Source organism: Balaenoptera acutorostrata, chromosome 6 (assembly GCF_949987535.1).
Source record: "Balaenoptera acutorostrata chromosome 6, mBalAcu1.1, whole genome shotgun sequence".
NCBI classification, from domain to species: Eukaryota; Metazoa; Chordata; class Mammalia; order Artiodactyla; family Balaenopteridae; genus Balaenoptera; species Balaenoptera acutorostrata.
Genome location: NC_080069.1, coordinates 10,669,310 through 10,691,053, shown reverse-complemented (window position 1 = coordinate 10,691,053; position 21,744 = coordinate 10,669,310). Strand labels below are relative to the sequence as shown.

Below are 21,744 nucleotides of genomic sequence, written 5' to 3'. Positions count from 1 at the left end.
GTCTGCCGTCGCCTGTTTTCTGATGGGCTAAGGGTGTCGACAGTCATGCAATCTACCAGTAATCCCAGTTCCAGAGCATCTTCACATAGAGTATTCCTTTCCTCAACCTGCTCCTACAAAGACAGACAGAATCGGGTAATTTAAATGTATTTTTTTCATCAGTTGAACTTACTCTTCTTTTTCTAGAGATATTTACACAACAGTTTCTCTCCATGTTGCTGTCACGTCTTTAAATGGAAGGACATGGGAGAAGATGCATGGAAGGCCATGCTTTACCCATCAGAACTCTCTGGGGTTCTGTTCTTAGCCCACTTCCTGGGCAATCAGTGCCTAAATCTTCAACTGCTGGATTTATATCTCTCACCCCGCTCTCCCCGCCAAGCTCTTGGCTCACACATTCAGCTCCCTTCTCAATGTGCCTACTTGTTATCCCGCAGGTACTTCACACCAAGCATGTCCAGTCTCAGTAGGAGATGGCATGAACCTTTACACAATCGCCCAATCCAGATACCCAGGAGTCATCCCTACGCGTCTGGAGCCTCCCCCTCAGCCTGTTAAGTCCCTCGAGGGCACGACTGGGTCTTGTTAGGGTCACACATCCCTCGAGCCCCCTCCAGTGGCTGTAAGATACTTGTTGGATAAATGAATACACATATGAATGACTTCTCCTTCTCTTTCATTTCAGGGCAATGGCTGAAACCACCTTGCAGGGGAGCTTTGAAGCAGGAAGAGAAAATTCCTATCTTCCGGCTGGATGTCATTTTACTGGGCACAGAGAAGGGAGTGAGAAAGGCAACAGGCTACTGAGGCTGAGTGACCCCAGAAAGAGGGGGGGCCCTCGGGAGGCTAAGGCCCAAGAAGGGCTGTTACAGGGAACAATTTGCATACCAGCGTGTACACTATACACCTGTGTCTGTCGCTCCCCAGTTGAATTTTTTTTTTGTTCTCCATTTATGTTATTTGCAGACATTTGCAAATGATCACTGATACAAACAACACCATTCGATAAACCCATGGATCACTTAAGAGAATAGGTCACGTAAAGGAGTACTGTAAGTGGATATGGAAAACAGATAAATAGAATCACAACAATGATAGCCCTGCCGGGTGCCAATCACTCTTCTAGAAACACCACCACCAACAACAGTAATAATTACAAATATCTGGTTGCTGGGCATTATATTACTTCATTTAATCTTCCCAAGCCTGTGATGCGGTAAAAAAAGGTAAAGAGGGACTTCTCTGGCGGTCCAGTGGTTAAGACTCTGCACTTCCACCGCAGGGGGTGCAAGTTCGATCCTTGGTCGGGGAATTAAGATCCCACATGCCTCGCGAGGCCAAAAAACCAAAACATAAAAAAGAAGCAATATTGTAACAAATTCAATAAGGACTTAAAAAAAAATCTACCCTCAACACTTTATGATGACTCCCAGTTAGGGGTGATGTGGTAATACTGTATGTAAATATGAATTATTGTGTTTGAAAGTCATAAAATCAGGAGTTTTTCATTTTAGTCATATAAACACAGCTTCGACTCACCCCTGTAAATTGCCTAAGCGTAGGCTGGGAGCTGAGTGACAAGTAACGGCCACTGGTGGGGATGAAGATGTCTGGGGGGCTTCCCTGGTGGCGCAGTGGTTGAGAATCTGCCTGCCAATGCAGGGGACACGGGTTCGAGCCCTGGTCCGGGAAGATCCCACATGCCGCGGAGCAACTGGGCCCGTGAGCCATAACTACTGAGCCTGCGCGTCTGGAGCCTGTGCCCCGCAACGAGAGAGGCCGCGATAGTGAGAGGCCCGCGCACCGCGATGAAGAGTGGCCCCCACTTGCCGCAACTAGAGAAAGCCCTCGCACAGAAACGAAGACCCAACACGGCCATAAATAAATAAATAAATAAATAAATAATAATTAAAGGTGCTAATAATTAAAAAAATAAATAAATAATGTCTGGGGAGGACCCTCCCCCAGAAGGGTTTCCTTCCAGGAGGAGAGTCTAAGCGGGGTGACTGCTCATCCTGGCTTCAGCTGAGTGGATGCTTCACCCCCAGGACTGAGCTGCTCCCTGGACTTTTCCATCTGGGGACTCTGTGCAGAGGACCCCTGCTGTCCTCTGTCTGCCTAGGAGCCCAGAAGGCTGCGCAGACGGTCTGATCACCCCTCCAGGTGACACCGACGAAGAGGCTGCACTCTTTTCCTCCTAGCTTACTCTGCTTCTATGAGAAATAGAGGAAGGTGTGAGGGAGAAATAATCAACACAGCTTTAAAGAAGCCACAGGCCTGTCTTTGTTCTTGGTTTGTCTTTAACTCGGGGTGAAACTGTCAGCTGTGGAGGAAGGCTAGGCAGAAAATTCTAGCCAGGGTTTTGAAATTTAAATCCAAGATTTTGTGGGACTTCCCTGGTGGGCCGGTGGTTAAGACTCCATGCTTCCACTGCAGGGGGCGCAGGTTCGATCCCTGGTGGCGGAACTGAGATCCCACAGGCTGCACGGGGTGGACAAAAACTTAAAAAATAAATAAAATAAATCAATCAATCCCAGATTATGTGATGGTACCATTCAGCCTCCCAAGTAGGTGGCATAAAGTAGGGATGTGTTCCAAAACGTTCCAATGGTTGTTTGTTAGTAGGGATCGTGAAGTCATACTTCAAAACATCCATGTCTTAGAATATTGGCTTCTACTGCAGTTTGTGGTAAAATACCGTATTACAAAATGTTTTACACGTGCACATACATATATACTGCATATACACATATATATCTTAAACCCCAGTAATAACAGTGATTAAAATACCCGTCATAACTAATATGTATATAACTAAAAATATCACATAACTCATAAACACGGTTCTTCTTTTCTGGTAGATCCTCAAGAGAAGCCCATTTTTGTCAAATACTTTGTGGTTAACTCTTCAGTAAAAACAAGCAGCCATTCGGCCCCAGGGCAAGAGAAGCAGGTAGAATCACTCCTGTTGGAAATGCCAGGGTAATTTATTATGAGTAGCATGATCAGACAAGAGGCTACAAGACAGAACAAGTAAACTATGCTCTTTCAGAGGCAAAGGAGAAATGCAAAGACTCTAAGCAGTGGCCCTTCCTGAGAGTTAATTTTGCCCCCAGGATTCTTAGCAATTAGGCCTTTGGTCTTGTATGTATCAGAAATTAACAAAAGAACATATTGTAGTTAGTAGGCAGCGGAGGGTGCACAAGACAGAATTCACAGCACTGAGTTTAACACACACTATTCCATCTGGGAGTGTGGAATCAAAAACCCAACACTGGGGACTTCCCGGGTGGCCCAGTGATTAAGACTCGAGCTCCCAATGCAGAGGGCCCGGGTTCGATCCCTGGTCAGGGAACTAGAGCCTGCATGCCATAACTAAAGATCCTGCGTGCCACAACTAAGACCCAGTGCAGCTAAATAAAAAAGCAAAAAACAAAACAAAAAAACAACCCCACGCCAATGAGAAGTAATGAGCAGGCAGAAGATGTTATGGAGGCCGGGCAGGAAAAGAAAATATATGGCTTACATTTCATGTAGCTCTGGCTGCAACTATCTTTTACACAGAGGAAACTGTGAGAAAGAAAACAAAGAAAAGTGGGGAAAGTAAGGTAAAAGCGAGAAACAAAGCTTATTCCACAGGTTGGCGCCTCCTCCTGGCCACGTGGTTGACTGCTCATCAGCGTCTCAGCAGCTGCTCACCATCAGTACTCTCTCACTGGTCCCTGCTGTCTCCATGATGATTTGGTGTGACTCTGACAGCTTCTGCTAGTTACTGAACGCTTACTTTGAGCTGAGCACTGTTGTTACTAACTATATTCTACAGACGAGGAAACAGAGCCTCCGAGATTGTTAACAATTTGGCCCAAATCACTGAGCTGCTAAGACTGTGAGATCAGGCATTGAACCTAGGCTGTTTCAGTCCCTAGCCTGTGCTCTTGTTCAGCAAAGTGAAAAATAAGATGGTATTTAATGGGGGAGAACACGAACATGTATTAAGTACTTAATATATACCTGGCGGCATTTAGTCCTCACCACAGTCCTGCAACGGAGGTATCATTATTCCCATTTTATAGATGAAGAAACTGAGGCTCAGAGAGGTTAAGTAACTTATCCAAAGTTGCACTGTTAAGTAAAAAAGCCCAGGTCTCTCAGACCGCAAAGCCCATACTCTTTCTTATTCTTCCTTCCAAATGGAATTCTCAGGAATTTCACTGAACTAAATGAATAAAAATCTCTCCTTTAGATATTTTTACCTCTGCACATCCAAACCAAACAGACGTTATAAAATGAATACCTGGGGGTTTCATCAGAATTTGAAAGGAATCTATTAAAGATTGCCTGCAAGGAAGCCACTGCATAAACTGTGTTTTGTAAATTCTTCTGTTTTAATTAATTTTCTAAAGCTCAAAGAGAAAGATGGGAAACAGAAACCAGTTTTTATTGGTTTACAATCAGAATTCATGAATATACTGGCTTCTTTTTTGATATAAGGAGAGATCAGAGAGTAAATGTGGTAGGAAACTATGGGGGCCCACAGATCCAGACTTTAGCCTGGGATGGACTTTAAAGATGTAATTCAAACTTATAAATGGGGAAATGAAAACTCAAATAGCTTGAGTGACTGCTAGTTAACAGTAGAGCTGAGGCTAGAAACCTGGGTGTCCTGATTCTTAAACCATTATTCTTTCCATGACATGAACCAGGAATCACTTTAGAGAATATTCCTTTTTCCTCCTCTTTTGACCCAGACAGGGATGAAAAAGTGAGAAAGCTTAATAAAGCATTAAGGATTATGCACCATGATCAAGTGGGGTTTATCCCAGGAATGCAAGGATTCTTCACTATATGCAAATCAATCAATGTGATACACCATATTAACAAAATGAAGGGGCTTCCCTGGTGGCGCAGTGGTTGAGAGTCTGCCTGCCAGTGCAGGGGACATGGGTTCGAGCCCTGGTCTGGGAAGATCCCACATGCCACGGAGCAACTGGGCCCGTGAGCCACAATTGCTGAGCCTGCGCGTCTGGAGCCTGTGCTCTGCAACAAGAGAGGCCGCAATAGTGAGAGGCCCGCACACTGCGATGAAGAGTGGCCCCCGCTTGCCACAACTAGAGAAAGCCCTTGCACAGAAACGAAGACCCAACACAGCCATAAATTAATTAATTAATTAATTTTTTAAAAAAAATGAAGGATAAAAACCGTATGATAATCTCAGTAGATGCAGAAAAAGCTTTCCAGAAAATTCAACACCCATTTATGATAAAAACTCTCCAGAAAGTAGGCATAGAGGGAACCTACCTCAACATGATAAAGGCCATATATGACAAACACACAGCCAACATTGTTCTCAATGGTGAAAAACTGAAACCATTTCTACTAAGATCAGGAACAAGACAAGGTTGCCCACTCTCACCACTATTTTTCAACATAGTTTTGGAAGTTTTAACCACAGCAATCAGAGAAGAAAAAGAAATAAAAGGAATCCAAATCGGAAAAGAAGAAGTAAAGCTGTCACTGTTTGCAGATGACATGATACTATACATAGAGAATCCTAAAGATGCTACCAGAAAACTACTAGAGCCAATCAATGAATTTGGTAAAGTAGCAGGATACAAAATTAATGCACAGAAATCTCTTGCATTCCTATACACTAATGATGAAAAATCTGAAAGAGAAATTAAGGAAACACTCCCATTTACCATTGCAACAAAAAGAATAAAATACCTAGGAATAAACCTACCTAAGGAGACAAAAGACCTGTATGCAGAAAACTATAAGACACCGATGAAAGAAATTAAAGATGACACGAACAGATGGAGAGATATATCATGTTCTTGGATTGGAAGAATCAACATTGTGAAAATGACTATACTACCCAAAGCAATAGACAGATTCAATGCAATCCCTATCAAACTACCAATGGCATTTTTCACAGAACTAGAAAAATTTCACAATTTGTATGGAAACACAAAAGACTCCGAAGAGCCAAAACAATCTTGAGAAAGAAAAATTGAGCTGGAGGAATCAGGCTCCCTGACTTCAGACTATACTACAAAACTACAGTAATCGAGACAGTATGGTACTGGCACAAAAATAGAAATATAGATCAATGGAACAGGATAGAAAGCCCAGAGATAAACCCATGCACATATGGTCACCTTATCTTTGATAAAGGAGGCAAGAATATACAATGGAGAAAAGACAGCCTGTTCAATAAGTGGTGCTGGGAAAACTGGACAGCTACACGTAAAAGAATGAAACTAGAACACTCCCTAACACCATACACAAAAATAAACTCAGAATGGATGAAAGACCTAAATGTAAGACCAGACACTATAAAACTCTTAGAGGAAAACATAGGCAGAACACTCTATGACATAAATCACAGCAAGATCCTTTTTGACCCACCTCCTAGAGAAATGGAAATGAAAACAAAAATAAACAAGTGGGACCTAATGAAACTTAAAAGCTTTTGCACAGCATAGGAAACCATAAACCAGATGAAAAGACAACCTTCAGAATGGGAGAAAATATTTGCAAATGAAGCAATGGACAAAGGATTAATCTCCAAAATATACAAGCAGCTCATGCAGTTCAATATCAAAAAAACAAACAACCCAATCCAAAAATGGGCAGAAGACCTAAATAAATATTTCTCCAAAGAAGACATACAGATTGCCAACAAACACATGAAAGGATGCTCAACATCACTAATCATTATGTGATTAGAGAAATACAAATCAAAACTACAATGATGTATCACCTCACACCAGTCAGAATGACCATCATCAAAAAGTCTACAAACAATAAATGCTGGAGAGGGTGTGGAGAAAAGGGAACCCTCTTGCACTGTTGGTGGGAATGTAAACTGATACAGCCACTATGGAGAACAGTATGGAGGTTCCTTACAAAACTAAAAATAGAACTATCATATGACCCAGCAATCCCACTACTGGGCATATACCCTGAGAAAACCATAATTCAAAAAGAGTCATGTACCACAATGTTCATTGCAGCACTATTTACAATAGCCAGGACATGGAAACAACCTAAGTGTCCATCGACAGATGAATGGATAAAGAAGATGTGGCACATGTATACAATGGAATATTACTCAGCCATAAAAAGAAACGAAATTGAACTATTTGTAGTGAGGTGTATGGACCTAGAGTCTGTCATACAGAGTGAAGTAAGTCAGAAAGAGAAAAACAAATACCATATGCTAACACATATATATGGAATCTAAAAAAAAAAAAAAGTGGTTCTGATGAACCTAGGGGCAGGATAGGAGTAAAGATGCAGACGTAGAGAACGGACTTGAGGACACAGGGAGGGGGAAGGGTAAGCTGGAATGAAGTAAGAGAGTAGCATTGACATATATACACTACCAAACGTAAAATAGATAGCTAGTGGGAAGCAGCTGCATAGCACAGGGGGATCAGCTCGGTGCTTTGTGACCACCTAGAGGGGTGGGATAGGGAGGGTGGGAGGGAGACGCAAGAGGGAGGGGATATGGGGATATACATATGCATATAGCTGATTCACTTTGTTATACAGCAGCAACTAACGCAACATTGTAAAGCAATTATACTCCAATAAATATGTTAAAAAAAAAAAGAGTAAATGGGCATAAGGGATCTTATTGGGGTTTTAAAATGAAATGCTTTAAAACTGATTTACATTGATGGATACACAACTTGCTAATTGCACTAAAAATTATTGAATTGCACACTTGAAATGGGTGAATTAAATGTTATGTAAAATATGCCTTAAAAAAATCCCAAAACTATCAAGACACTAAGAATCAAGTTATCCTGGAAAGAGGTCAAGAAGGTAACTGCAGAGGCTGGAGCTAGCAAAGCGCAGGAAAAGATAAGGTCTTATCTAAAGCAATTAACAGTAAGCCGGCAATTAGAGGCTTTTATTACTTGTATTTAGCTGAATGCTGTGAATAGCAAGCTGTTTGAAATTCTTGGCCAAATCGGAACCCAGAAAGTGAGGACTTCTAACTTCCAAGAAAAAGTTGAGTGTGAGACAAAAGGTAGTTGTTTGTATACTTAACTTGGTAGAAAAAAGAAAAAAACAAAAACAAAAACAGATGAGAAACAAGTTATCAGCTGGGGTCCCTGGGGTCCCAATTCCAGGTCCTGGGAAGACCAAATCTCACCCCCTTGGTTCTTGTGAATTGTCCTGAAGGGCTTTCTAGGTTTCTAGACTTCTTTTTTTTCTTTCTAATATTAGAAAGTGAAGTCATCCTTTATTCCTCTTTTCTTCACATGCCACATCCAATCTACCACAATGCAGAATATGATCACTCCTCACCAATACCACTGCTAACATGCTGGTCTGAGCTACCAATATCTCTTCTAACTTCTTCCCCTGTTTCCATTCTTGCCCGCCCCCCTGTTCTTATGGCCGTGCCACACGGCATGCGGAATCCTAGTTCCCCGACCAGGGATATCGAACCCGTGCCCCCGGCAGTGGAAGTGTGGAGTCCTAACCACTAGACCACCAGGAAAGTCCCCGGTTTCTAGACTTTTGAGACCTTGCTTCCATGTGTAAATTGAGTAGAATTTACTAGAGAGATGGAAGGTGGGGTTTACATCCCAGTAATAGGGAATAAATTTGATGGGAATGGATGGGTTACTATCCAACACTAACCTGGCCCCTCGCCCCTTCCCTGTCTCAGCTTCTCTCCATCGGGCTGGCTTCTCTTTCCTGGTCTTATCTCTCTCCTCCCCTCTCTCTGCTCCCCTCCGCTCCCCTTGCAGAAGCAGAAGCAACAAGGTCTTCCTCTAACCTCCAGCCTCGGCAGGCTTTCCTCCTCTGGAGCCCAGGTGCCTGCAGTATCCAAGCCCTCGAGGTGTCATCCCTCCCTACAAGCCCCTCAGCGGCTTTCCCCCAAGGAGACAGCTCCCTCCTTCCCCTTCCCGAAGAGGAATCGTGGGGTCAGCTGTTAAGATTTAAAAAAAATCTTTTTTCACGTCTTTACACAAGATGGGAAAATCTCTGAAGTTTAAGATGGTACCCGGATGTCCTGTGGTGGTTATATTTTTTCATTGCTTTGTTCTATATGCAATTTTGTTATAATAACTAATGGTAACAGGCATTTCCTGATATTTATATAATTTAAATAAACCACCTTCAAAATTACAAAGCAGTAGTGATCAGATCTAGGCTTTATTCCCATCTTCTATCAGTGATTCACACTAAAAGGTGGTTCAATGAAGCAGCTATGATGAGGCAGTGCTAGAATTAAAAGGGAAATCAGGTACCCTTGTGAGGGGCAGGCTTTGAGAACTCAAGCCTAATGATAATAGAAAACATCACCAACTCACAGCAATATACGTGGATTTGAAACTGTTTCCTTGAGAATGTTTCTGATATGGGGGAGAACTCTCCTATTTGAAGGCTCTAAGTAATGACAGGCAAAAAGTGAAAATGTCTCAGTGGCCTGATAGCCACGCCCTGGAGAGACGGCCTAAGGAATGTTCTTTGTACTTTACATCCGTGCTTTTTTTTCCTTCCAACCCTTCCATTTAAAAAAAAAAACACATTTATTTATTTATTTTTGGCTGCGTTGGGTCTTCGTTGCTGCACACGGGCTTTCTCTAGTTGTGGCTAGTGGGGGGCTTCTCTTGTTGCAGAGCACAGGCTCTAGGCGCACGGGCTTAGTTGCTCTGCGGCATGTGGGATCTTCCCAGACCAGGGCTCAAACCTGTGTCCCCTGCATTGGCAGGCGGCTTTTTAACCACTGCACCACCAGGGAAGTCCCCAACCCTTCCATTTCACAAAGCTTTAACTTCTCCAAGTATCACATACCCCTTTGACACTTAGAGGGGCAAGAAATACTTCAGTGTTCAGGCCTCAGGTCCTTCCTGGGCTTTGGTGATCTGTCCTTCTCATCCTGGCTTTATAACGTGTTCCCCTAAGTTTGCCTAGTCACCTGTTTCTCGAGTTCCTCCTGAATCTTCCTAGATAAACCTGTCTAAATGATGCAAGGATTTTCTATCTAATGAATACGGGATTTTCTCCACTGCAATCACACCCAGGCTGTGTCTACCACACTCTGTCTACGGCTGCACTTGTCGGAGTTTTATTTACTCCCTACTTTTCTTATGTCCCCTAACTGAATTTCCTCAATACCCATTTCCTCTCCTCTCAGGCCCCACTGCCACTATTTCTTCATTTTCACAATCACCTTGCCTCATCTAGGAGGTTGCTCTTTTCCTCTGAGGGATGTGGTGGGCAGTGGGGCAAACTGGCACCTCGGGGGGAGGGGGCCTTAGCCACCTGCAGCCTGTGGTCCAAACAGCAGGCTTATCATGGACACCATTACAGAGTCAAAAATCCTAGCTCACTTTTGGAGGGTTTAATTATGCCTTGTGCTACTCAGAACTCCTAAGCAGAAACAGGGATTCTCTTTTTTTTTTTTTTTAACCTTTTTTTTCTTTTTTTTTTTTTTGGCCTTGCCATGAGGCATGTGGGATCTTAGTTCCCCGACCAGGGATCCAACCCGCACCCCCTGCAGAGGAAGTGCGGAGTCTTAACTACTGGACCAGCAGGGAAGTCCCCAGAAATAGTGATTCTAATTAGCATATTTACAGAAACAATACAAGTAGATCGATACAATTGTACACTTCACTTATTAATAGCTTAATGGTTCTCCATCATTGTTTAATTTGCCCTGGTTTCCCTTTCAGCTTTAATTAGCACAACTTTTGAAGTTGTTAATTTATAATGACTATTTTCACTTAAGCAAGCCCTGCTAGTGTGTGCCAGATGGTGAACATCAAAAACCCAGAGGGAAGGTTTCTGTTTAGCCTTTGATTTTTGTTTTGTTTTTATTAAGCCAGAGAAAGCTTCGATTGTGCTGATAATTTGTAAGCATACATCACCAACTTTTACTTTCCTTCAAATTCCCTGTTCTCCCCCAGATAGCTCTTCTACTTCTGGCCTAGGAGGGGCCAGGGAACTAGGCAGAAGCATGCCTGAATGGCTTGGGTGATAAGCCTCATAAAGTTATTTTTCTCAATTAATGGTTTTCACTGACAATTTTACTGCTCTATTTTAAGCTTCCCCATTCCCTTGGGCATCTGTACATATGTCTGTGATAAGCCTCATCCAATCCAACAAAACTGGCTCCTCAGAATACAGACTACCCTATCTTAAAAAGCTCATCTCTCTTTTTGGAACATAACACTTGAAAATGCATTTAAACAGAAAGTAATTGAGCTTTAAAGGAGAACTATAAAAGTGATTTATTCATGAGTACACACTTACTCCTCTCCCAGTTGACACCCATTTTATATTAATTTTCCTTGAGTGTGTATCTGCAGCCGCCTTCTAAATCTTTACTACTAATAGAAACTGCTTATTCCACCCTTATTCCCTTCACCTTTGCTCCAAAGATTCTCATATGTGCTGAAAGGGATCTATTGGGGGTACAAAACCACAATGTGGGAAAATCTGCTATGAAATAATAATGCTCCCTAGTCACAATCACTGACTTTTATTAGGTAGTCAATTAGCTATTTTTTAATTAGGGAAAGAAAAGTTCTTAATTCATTTTTTCTGAAGTTATTTGAAATGCACTTTTATAATCATCTTCCATTGGTGGCAGGAAAACTATGGAAATCATGCCTTTTTCTTAGATTAGTGGAATCTTTACTCTACAGATAAGTAATTTCTATAGAGAAATTTCTATAGGCTCTCCTCCCCCCCCACCCCAAAGGCCTCACAGAAGAAGAAAGAACCAATGATAATAATGCTCCCTTTATACTGTACAGTTTTCAAAGCAGATTCATACACATCAGTTCATCCAAGCTTTTCTCTCTCTTTTTTTTTTTAAACAGGTGGGAAAACAGAGGCTCAGAGAGATAAAATAAAGGGCATCTTCAAGGTCACACAGCTAGTCAGTCAGTGTCAGAGACTAGGATTTAAACCACCACTTGATGATTCTGATTAAAAAAAAAACAAATTCAGGGACTTCCCCAGTGGTCCAGGGGTTAAGAATCCGCCTTCCAATGCCCAGGACGCGGGTTCGATCCCTGGTTGGAGAGCTAAGATCCCACATGCCCCAGGGCAACTAAGCCTGCGCGCAGCAACTTCTGAGCCCACACGCTGCAACGAAAGATCCTGCAGGCCGCAACAAAGACCCCGCATGCTGCAACTTACACCCGACACAGCCAAATAAATAAATAAAAATAAATAAATAAAAAATTTTTTAAATAAAAAAATTAAAACAAAAAAACCAAATTCAATCTTGCGAATAGGATTAGAGATCCAGCAATTATCATTAACATTATGTTGGGGAATCTTTTGTAAGAAATACTTACCAGTGACTGTGCTTTTCTGAGTTTAGATCTGTCCTGTGATTTATTTTTCTTATCACGTGACTGTCGGTTGAAATCTGGGGTCATTTCGTGTCTTTTCCTTCTTCTGTAAATTGGAAAGCATTGGAAAAATTATAAATATCATTTTAAAGCTTTGGTGGTTGTCATAGCTGTTTGTCCATTTCATTTTGTTGTACCTGTGGTTTAAAAGATTGTCTTCACTCAACTGGAAACAAGCCAAATATCTATCAATAGAGAATGGGTACAATAAACTCTGACACATCCACACAATGGAGGACTGTGAATTGTAAAAAGGAAGGCAGAATATTTCTTTATATAACTGTGGAGTGATCTCCAGGATATATTGTTACATGAAAAAAGAAAGGGGGATAAAGTGGTATGTATTGTGTGACACCATTTCTTTCAGAAAGGGGTGTGTGTGTGTATTTGTTTATATATTTTTAAATGGAAGGACTGCACCACGACATTTTGAAAAATAGTTACCTATCAGCAGGATTCCTTTGTGGTCCAGTCACGAACAGGGAACAGTATGGAGGGGTCAGAACAGAAGCTAGACTTCTCCAAATACACTTTGTTTTGTGTATCTGACTTTGGAACCATATCAAAATTATAAAATAAAATGAAGGAAGAAAATTCCTAAAAATCTAAAAACAAAATGAAACAAATGATCTTATCTCTCCAGTTGGTGGCATTACCCCACACAAAGGAATTACTTCGTGGGATTTTAACATAGTAATTTGTCTGAATAGTCTTAGTAGAATATATCCTAAGGACAAAAACACAGGCAAAGAAATTGTAAACTGTTTTTAGTAATCCTGTTGTTTGTATTAATACTAATATTTGTTTTCTAAAACTATTGTATGTAATAGGACAAAGTAGGGATCCAAAAACTACAGCCCAGAGGCCAATGCAGACCCATGCCTGTTTTTGTAAATAGAGTTTTACTGAAACACAGTCATGCCTACTTCTAACATATGGTCAATGGCGATTTTCAGCCTGCAGCGTTGGAGTTGAGCAGTTATGACAGATATATGTCCTGCAAAGCCTAATGTATTTGCTGTTCAGCCCTTTCTGGAAAAAGTTTGCCTAAAATAATGGACCAAGGCAATGATCATCAATGGCCACTAACATCACAAAAAGAGAGACAAACAGAAACCATGTGCCTCATGATGGAAGTACCTGAGCATTATATACTCAGGCCTCCAGATCTGACGACTGGTACTTGTACAGGAGACAGAGGAACATGCTGGGAGTACAGTCCCCAAAAACCAGAAGGTGAGAAGGTCTGTAGGATAAATGACCTGATTTCTATAACAAACAAATTGCAAGGGGAAAAAAAAGAGGGCAGAGAAGAAACCTATGGATCAAAAAACCCCAAAAAACTTAAGTGACACATGGACCAAATGTAATATGTAGACCTTATTTGGGAGCTGATTAAACAAATCAACTGTTTAAAAATATCAAACCCTTATGAGACATTCAAGGAAACCTGAAAACTGACTTGATACTTGATTGATTATATTAAGGCATCATTCATTGACTTAGAAGTGATATGGTATCATCTTATGATTTTTAGACAGAGTCTATCTTTTAAGGAGAGGCCTTGAAATATGTATGAATGAAATAATATGACATTTGGATTTGTCTCCAAAGTAACCAGGGGGAACAGCAGAGTGGGTGAGGTATGAATGAAACCAGACAGGTCATGTGTTGAAAACTGTTAATGCTGGATGGTGGTTATAAGAGGTTCTATTCTCTTTACTTTTACATATATTTGAATTTTCATTATAAAAAGTTTTATTGGGACTTCCCTGGCAGTCCAGTGGTTAAGACTCCATACCTCCATTGCAGGGGGCCCGGGTTCAATCCCTGGTCGGAGAACTAAGATCCCTCAAGCTGCGCCGCCAAAAAACAAAACAAAACCAAAAAAGACCAGCTTTGCCCAAATATTTCCTGATACTTAATTTTCAAAAATTTCCACCAGCTTTTAATTAAGAAATTTCAAACATACAGAATAGTTGAAAGAACAGTAAAGTGATTACCCATATACTCTCCAAATAGATTCAACAACTGATAACATTTTGCTATTTTTGCTTCATCTCTGTGTATGTGTATATATATTTTCCCCTCCCCTGGGCCATAAAAATGTAAACTGCAGACACTTCATCCCCAAATACTTCACTCATCTCCTAAGATAAAGACATTTGCCTACCTAACCACACTAGTGCCTCATACCTTAGAAAATGAGCAGTAATTGTTTAACGTCATTTTAATATATGGTCCATATCAACTTTCTGCAATTATCCCAAGAATGCCCATTATAGTTTTTCTTTTTTGAACCAGATCCTGCCTAGATTCCAACTGCATTGGTTTGTTATGTCTCTTATGTCTAGAACATTTCCCCCACCTCTTTTTTCCCCCTGTGGCACTGACTCTTGGAAGAGTTCAAGCATCCGGTCTATTTTGGTGAATGTAGCACATGCACTTGAAAAAAATGTTTGTGGAATTGTATGTTTATCTTTTAAAATCTTTCAGTTTTTGCCTTCTGTACTTTTAGGCTTTGTAATTACGCACATATGCATTTGCAACAGTTATGTCTTTCTGTTTAGTTTACAGATCCCTGTATCATTATGAAATGTCCCTCTTTTTGTTTGGGAATACTCTTTGTCTTGATGTCTATTTTAACTGATATTAACGATCATTCTAGCCTTCTTATGCTTCCTCTTTGTATGGTACTTCTTTTTCTATCACTTTATTTTTAAGCCTAACTGTGCCTTATTATTTAAGGTGTAGCTCTTGTAAAAAAGTATATAGTTGGTTCTTGCCTTTTTTACCCATTCTGATAATCTCTGCCTTTTAATTGGAGTGTTAAGTACATTTAATGTAATTATTGCCTTTCACAAATAGTATTTGAGTCTCACAGAAAACTCAGGAGCCCTATTGGTTTTTCTCAGGTTAATGTACCATTCATATGCCTAGGTATCTAAATTTGCCTCTCTCTAATTTACCAACCTAGTCCAGACTAAGGGCCACATACAAACTTAGACACTATCTCCAGGGATACACTGACCAATACACAGTTAATACATTCACAGTGATTCCAAATTCAAGAGTTCAAAAAGATATACAGTGAAACTTTCCTATCCATCCTTGTCTCCAACTTACCGTTCTCCTTGAAGGCAAATGGTAGTATCAGTTTCTTGTGTATATTCCAGAGATATTGTATGTATATAAAAATATGAATGTGTATATGTGTATCTTCCTCCTCCACCCATTTAAATGTAAACAGTAGTATTTCTTTCAAACTCTGTTTTGTACCTTGTCTCCCCGCCACCCCCCCTCAAACTTTCTAAATTATCAGCAAACTATTTAGACTTTTTCTGATACAACTAGATGAATGTGAAGTTCATGAATCAAAAGGCTACACTTCCTTTGAAATCAACCATTTAATGAGTATTGCAATGATAGTGGTAACAAAGATGAGTAAGGCATAGTCTGTGCTCTCAAGGAGCTCAGTTCTTGCTTAATTAGGGATACCACTCTCATCTCATCTCCAAAGGACCCCGATGTAATTTGAATGTCCCCAAGTCATCAAGCCTTCTGGGATTACCCTTTCCTTTTCTAGCCAAATAATATCCTTTTAGAAGCCATCCTACTAAAAAAAATGCTTACTTACTATGTGTCAGGCACTATTTTAAGCATGCTACATATATTAATCCTCACCGTGATCCTATGACTTAGGTATGACTATTATTGCCATTTTACAGATGTGGAAACGGGCACAGAGAGGTTAAGGGACTCCCCAGGGTCACACAGCTAGAAGTGTGGGAGTCTGGATTTGAACCCAAGCAGTATGGCCCCTGAGCCTGTACACTGTCACTATCTTATGCTGCCTTGATGTTAATCTGTTGAAATAGAACCTAAAACTATGAAAAATGTATTAAAACATTTTCAAATATTTCAAATTTTGTTTCCTTAATTTCTTGTTTATCCTGTGTGCGTGTGTGTGTGTGTGTGTGAACAAATGAACAGATACATATGTACATACAGATGTATATTTTCTTACTCTCTTTTCTTTCTACATTATGGGTAGGATACTAGAGACATTCTTTTGCAATTTGCTTTTCTCACTTAACTATGTACCCTGGAAATCACTCCTTACCAGTTCATAGAGATCTTCCTCATTCATTTTTACAGTTGCCTAATACTCCATTGTGTGAATGGACCATACATAGTTTATTCAACAAACACTCTCCTATTTATGGGCACTTAAGTTATTTCCAATATTTCAAAATCATAAACAATACTGCAATAAATATCCTTGTGCTGACGTACTTTTGGTACTCAAGGTTGATTCCTAGAAGTGGGATTGCTGGGTCAAAATAAATACAGATATTTTTTGCTGGATGTTGTACAATTTTTCTCCACAAGGTTTGCGCCGATGTATATTCCCACCAGCAGTGTATGAGGGTGCCTGCTTGCCCACAGCCTCACCAACAGAATATATTGTCAAACTTTGAAGTTTTTGCCGATCAGAGAGTTGAAAAACGGCATGTTTTGTAACGTTGTGCAAAAAGCAACACTGGAAGGATAAACCAGAAACGCATGAGATTTGTAAGTGGGAACGGGGTGGAAAAGATGAGTGTACGGTAGAGTAGAGGAGATGGAGGGGGTGATTCTCTGAGTCCACCTTCTGTACGCTTTTTGTATAGTTTTACATAGTTTTGACTCTAGAATCACGTAACATACTCACACTGAAGGGGATATTTAAAGAAAAGAACCCACATGACTTTTGAATACAGTAGTATGAGTATATACCCAGGCTAAAGGCAAAAAGAACCAGAAACAAATATTGAATTCTAGTTAGTAGATTTGTTTCGATAATGATATGAGTTAGCAATTCTGAAATTACTTTCAGAATTTGTTAAGTAAATATATACTCTGTGTATTTACTATATATAATACATTTTATATAAAATTATATATGTACATATAATATATAATCAAAATTATACATGTATATATATATGGAGATATGTATATGGAGATGTACATATTTGTATATCCCTCCCTCTGTCACAGAAGGGAGATACAAATGTGGAAAAGGAAAAGGAAAAGACTAGAATGAACCTTACGGTACTGGATTGGAATTTGAGGTATTAAAATATTAAAAGAAGCTGTAAGGAAAGCATTACAGCTACAAAATGCAAACAAATCCTAAAGAACCGGGCAAATTTACCAATAATAGTTCATTTACTTTTCAATTACTTTTTGCTTCTACGTAGTGAAAAGCATTTGTATTTCACAGTAAGTTCTGTTTTCATCTTTTCATAGACTGAAGTGCCAGTCGATTGTTTCTAAAAGCAAAGAGGTGTGGGATGGGGAGGGTGGGAGGGAGGGAGATGCAAGAGGGAAGAGATATGGGAACATATGTATATGTGTAACTGATTCACTTTGTTATAAAGCAGAAACTAACACACCACTGTAAAGCAATTATACTCCAATAAAGATGTTAAAAATAAATAAATAAATAAAATGGCTGTATAATAAAAAAATAAATAAATACATAAAAGCAAAGAAGTGGAGAAGGGCATGACTCTCACCCTTGCCAGCTTTGCTCAATGGGGCCACAGTTGTCCAGGTAATTGAAGCGAATGATATCAGTTGGATGTTTGTCAGAGGATCGCCAGGGTGGGAGTTCTTTCTCCCCTGGGTGGTTCTTCTTTCTTAAAGAGGAAGAGGACCGGAAAGCTGATGAAGGGGATGGCTTTTCCTCTGGAGAACTGCTTGTAACTGGTTGAACATCAGCGATCACAAACCCATCTTTTGGAGGTGTCTAGAAGAAGAAAATTAATTATTTCTGTTCTCAAAATACTATAATAACAACAGAAGTAAAACAAGGAACATCATCATCACCATGACGGCAATGATAATGGTGACAATGATTATAGCAGCCACCAACCCAGGACTACTTGCTATGTGCCAGGCACTGTCTCAGAAGTGTTCATGCGTTACTTTATTTAACCTTCACAGCAACTCTAAAAGGTAATGGTAACTACTCCCATTTTACAGAAGAGGAAACTGAAATAGGATAAACTAATTAATTTGCTCACTACTACTACATAAGTATCGACACAGGGTCAGAATTTGAATCCAGGACTATCCTGCTTCAAGTCCACACACTGAACCTCTCTATCCTGAACTGCCCCCTCTCCTACAATATCATTGTACAGTTTTCCACAACTGCAGTTAATTTATTCATAAAAATATACACATTCCAAAAAAAAAGTACCCCAGCCCTAAGTATACCTAAAACACAGAGACAATTTCAATTATGTAGGGGTAGACTTCATAGATTTTATCAGTTATCAAAACTTCAGCCATTCGCAAAGAATACTTCTGCTTTAATTGCCCAAAATGAAAGTCTATTTTTTGTGTATAAAATTCATAAGGTTTTTATGTGGTTGTAGCCTAAGGGAAGTGGTAGTGGTATGCTGAGAAGCCATTAAAGGTTTAATTTTTGTTCTTTAAGAGATTAGGGAAGCTTTGCTCAGTAAATTGGTTTGCTCGACTTGTTTGTGAAGATTTAAAAATTCCCCAGTCCCTCCAAGCAAAATCAGTTAATTTCTTATCCTTGTTTCAACTGTTCTTTGTATATATTTCTATTACCAGATAGCACTTAGTATTCAATGTCGTAATTATTTGCTTGTCTGTGTCCTGGGCCACTAGACTATGCTTCCAGAAAGCAGGGTTAAGACCACTGTACTCTTAGCACCTAGCACATAACAGTATTTAATAAATATTTACTCATTTAGTGAGTGATTGTAATTAATAGAGTAAGAAGACATTTTACATTTATATAACTGATAGCTCATTACTGGTTTAGTATTCAATATTTTGTGCAGCTCTCATTTTAAATGGACATTCAGGGAATTCCCTGGTGGTCCAGTGGTTAGGACTCTGCACTTTCACTGCCTAGGGCTCGGGTTCGATTCCTGGTCAGGCAACTAAAATCCCAAGCCACACAGCGTGGACAAAAAAATAAAATAAAAAGGACATTCATTTCATTTCTCTGAGTTCATATTGAATGAAATCTGTTTTTGCTGGAAGAGGTCTTGTTTAACACCATTGGGAATAAATAATACATGATAATAAAAAGCAATTTCAGGGGAGAAAATTTAGGTGTGCATGCTAGTAACTATATATAAATAAGCATCATTAATTCTGAAAAGTACACAATATTTGACCTATTAACAGAATAGGTAATAAAGAAAACTGATGACTTTTCTGTTAAGTAAACAAAAATCTTGTTCCCTTTACCCAAAGTCTTTTTGAGAATTTTTTAAATCGTGAATGTTGAAAAAATTTTGAATGCTTTTGTTTGCATATATTGAAATGACCATACATCTTTTCTCTTTTATTCTGTGAATTACATGGATTGATTTTTGAATATTATGCCAACTTTATTCTCCTTGGATACATCCCACTTGGTCATCATTTATTATTCTTTTTTTTATATATTACTGGATTTAATTTGCCAATATTTTTAAAGGATTTTTATGTCTGTGTTCATGAGGGGTATTGGTCTGTGGTTTTGTTTTGTTTTCTTGTAAAGTCTTTATCTAGTTTTGGTATAAAGGTTATGAGTTGGGCAGTGTTCCCTCTTCCTCTATTTTCTGAAAGAGTTTATGTAGAATTGGTATTAAAATTGGTATATTAAAAAGTGCTACCTACAGAAATTTAATACTAAGCAAAGATGTGGCAATTTTCTTGCATCAGAACTATTCATTATTTTTAAATATAGTTATGCATAAATATTTTGTGGAGAAAGAGTTATTGCTGAAAACGAAGCATTAAAGTCAGTATTATATATAATACTCAAAACCTTTTTTCATTCTACAAGTTGGTTAATCACTTTTCTCTACTCTGCCTCAGACCAGCCTATGCTTCAGCCATTGAATGCCATTTCCTGCCTACAATTGAGAACGAGAGTCAAGAAAAGCCTCACGGGGACTTCCCTGGTGGCGCAGTGGTTAAGAATCCGCCTGCCAATGCAGGGGACACGGGTTTGAGCCCTGATCCAGGAAGATCCCACATGCCGCAGAGCAACTAAGCCTGTGCGCCACAACTACTGAGCCTGTGTTCTACAGTCCGCAAGCCACAACTACTGAGCCCGCGTGCCTAGAGCCTGTGCTCCGCAACAAGAGAAGCCACCGCAGTAAGTCCACGCACGGCAACGAAGAGTAGCCCGTGCTCGCGGCAACTAGAGAAAGCCCGCGCGCAGCAACGAAGACCCAACGCAGCCAAAAATAAAAATAAATAAATCTTAAAAAAAGAAAGAAAAGTCTTTTGATAAAATAAGTCATAGCTATTGTAATTTTTAAAATAACTTGTCTACCAGTTCAGTTTAAAAATTTCTTTTTTAAAGAAATCCTCAGGGAGAACACCAATTATTGAACTCAGAAAGACTAGTTTTATCATTGCAATTATAACAATATTAATTATGCATAGTTTATTACTATATTAAATGTAGATGGATTCTTCTTCGAGCAAACAATAAAACGAAACCTAAATGAGCACGCTAAATAGTCAGCTCAGGAGCTGACTATTCATATTTCAAACGGATTCTTCAATTTGAAAAGGATTCACGGCAGCTTTTTTACAGAAAACCCCTGTGGTTTTAAAAATCATTAAAAAATTTTAATTTACACATAATTTTTCAGGAACTCATCTACTGTACAAAACAATGCATAACTCTGTAAGTATATATTAGGTCATGCCATAAAGAAAAAGCTCATAAAAATTTCCCATAACTTACCTAATTAACTGTGACTAAAAGAATGAACATAAACATTGGTTATAATGCATGCAAAACCCCTAGAAAATATTATGCTCACATTATTTACTTTTTATGATTATATGTAAATGCTTTACATTGCTAGTTTCTAGGGTAAAGAGAACTTTAACATGCCCATTATGCCCTCCCCTAATTACTAATTTATTGCAAAACTCTTCTTTATAAATGATACAAAAATAAACTTCAGCTCGTCTGGTAGAATCATAGAAAATTTGAATCAGTTACGTAAAGTGTGATGACCCATAGGTAATAAGGACTGCACACTCCCCCAGAATCCCAGTGTCAGAACTCTGTGGTATAGGCGTCAGAGACACAGAAATCCAGGAATCTGAACAGAGTGAGAAGCTCCCAGTCCTAACCTGGGTGGAACTGTGGTTTGGCAGTGTCAGGTGACAGTTTCTCAACTCACATGGATACCTTGAAAAGCGCCATCAAGTTCTCAGAAAAGGAGAATTTTAAAGTCACATCAATAGTATATTTCCTTTGCGTCAACTGCCTTCCCCAACTTCAAGACTGATCATTTAGTCTTAC

The 21,744-nt window shown here is 39.5% G+C and overlaps 1 protein-coding gene across 7 annotated transcripts in view; it reads right to left on the bottom strand.

The window, feature by feature from the left end:
- The window catches only part of FBXO16 (F-box protein 16), a 57,470-nt gene that overhangs the window by 7,574 nt on the left and 28,152 nt on the right, over nucleotides 1–21,744 (bottom strand). For 5 of the 7 annotated variants that reach the window (XM_007192719.2, XM_007192718.3, XM_057549376.1 and 2 more), the window contains 2 exons: nucleotides 17,960–18,192; nucleotides 12,339–12,441 (listed from right to left, as the gene is read on the bottom strand). In XM_007192719.2, coding sequence (XP_007192781.2) covers nucleotides 12,339–12,441; nucleotides 17,960–18,192 — 336 coding nt within the window. Of the gene's footprint in view, nucleotides 1–1,931; nucleotides 2,966–3,526; nucleotides 3,571–12,338; nucleotides 12,442–17,959; nucleotides 18,193–21,744 lie in introns of those variants that run through there. The other 2 variants (XM_007192720.2, XM_057549374.1) reach the window with 2 other exon arrangements.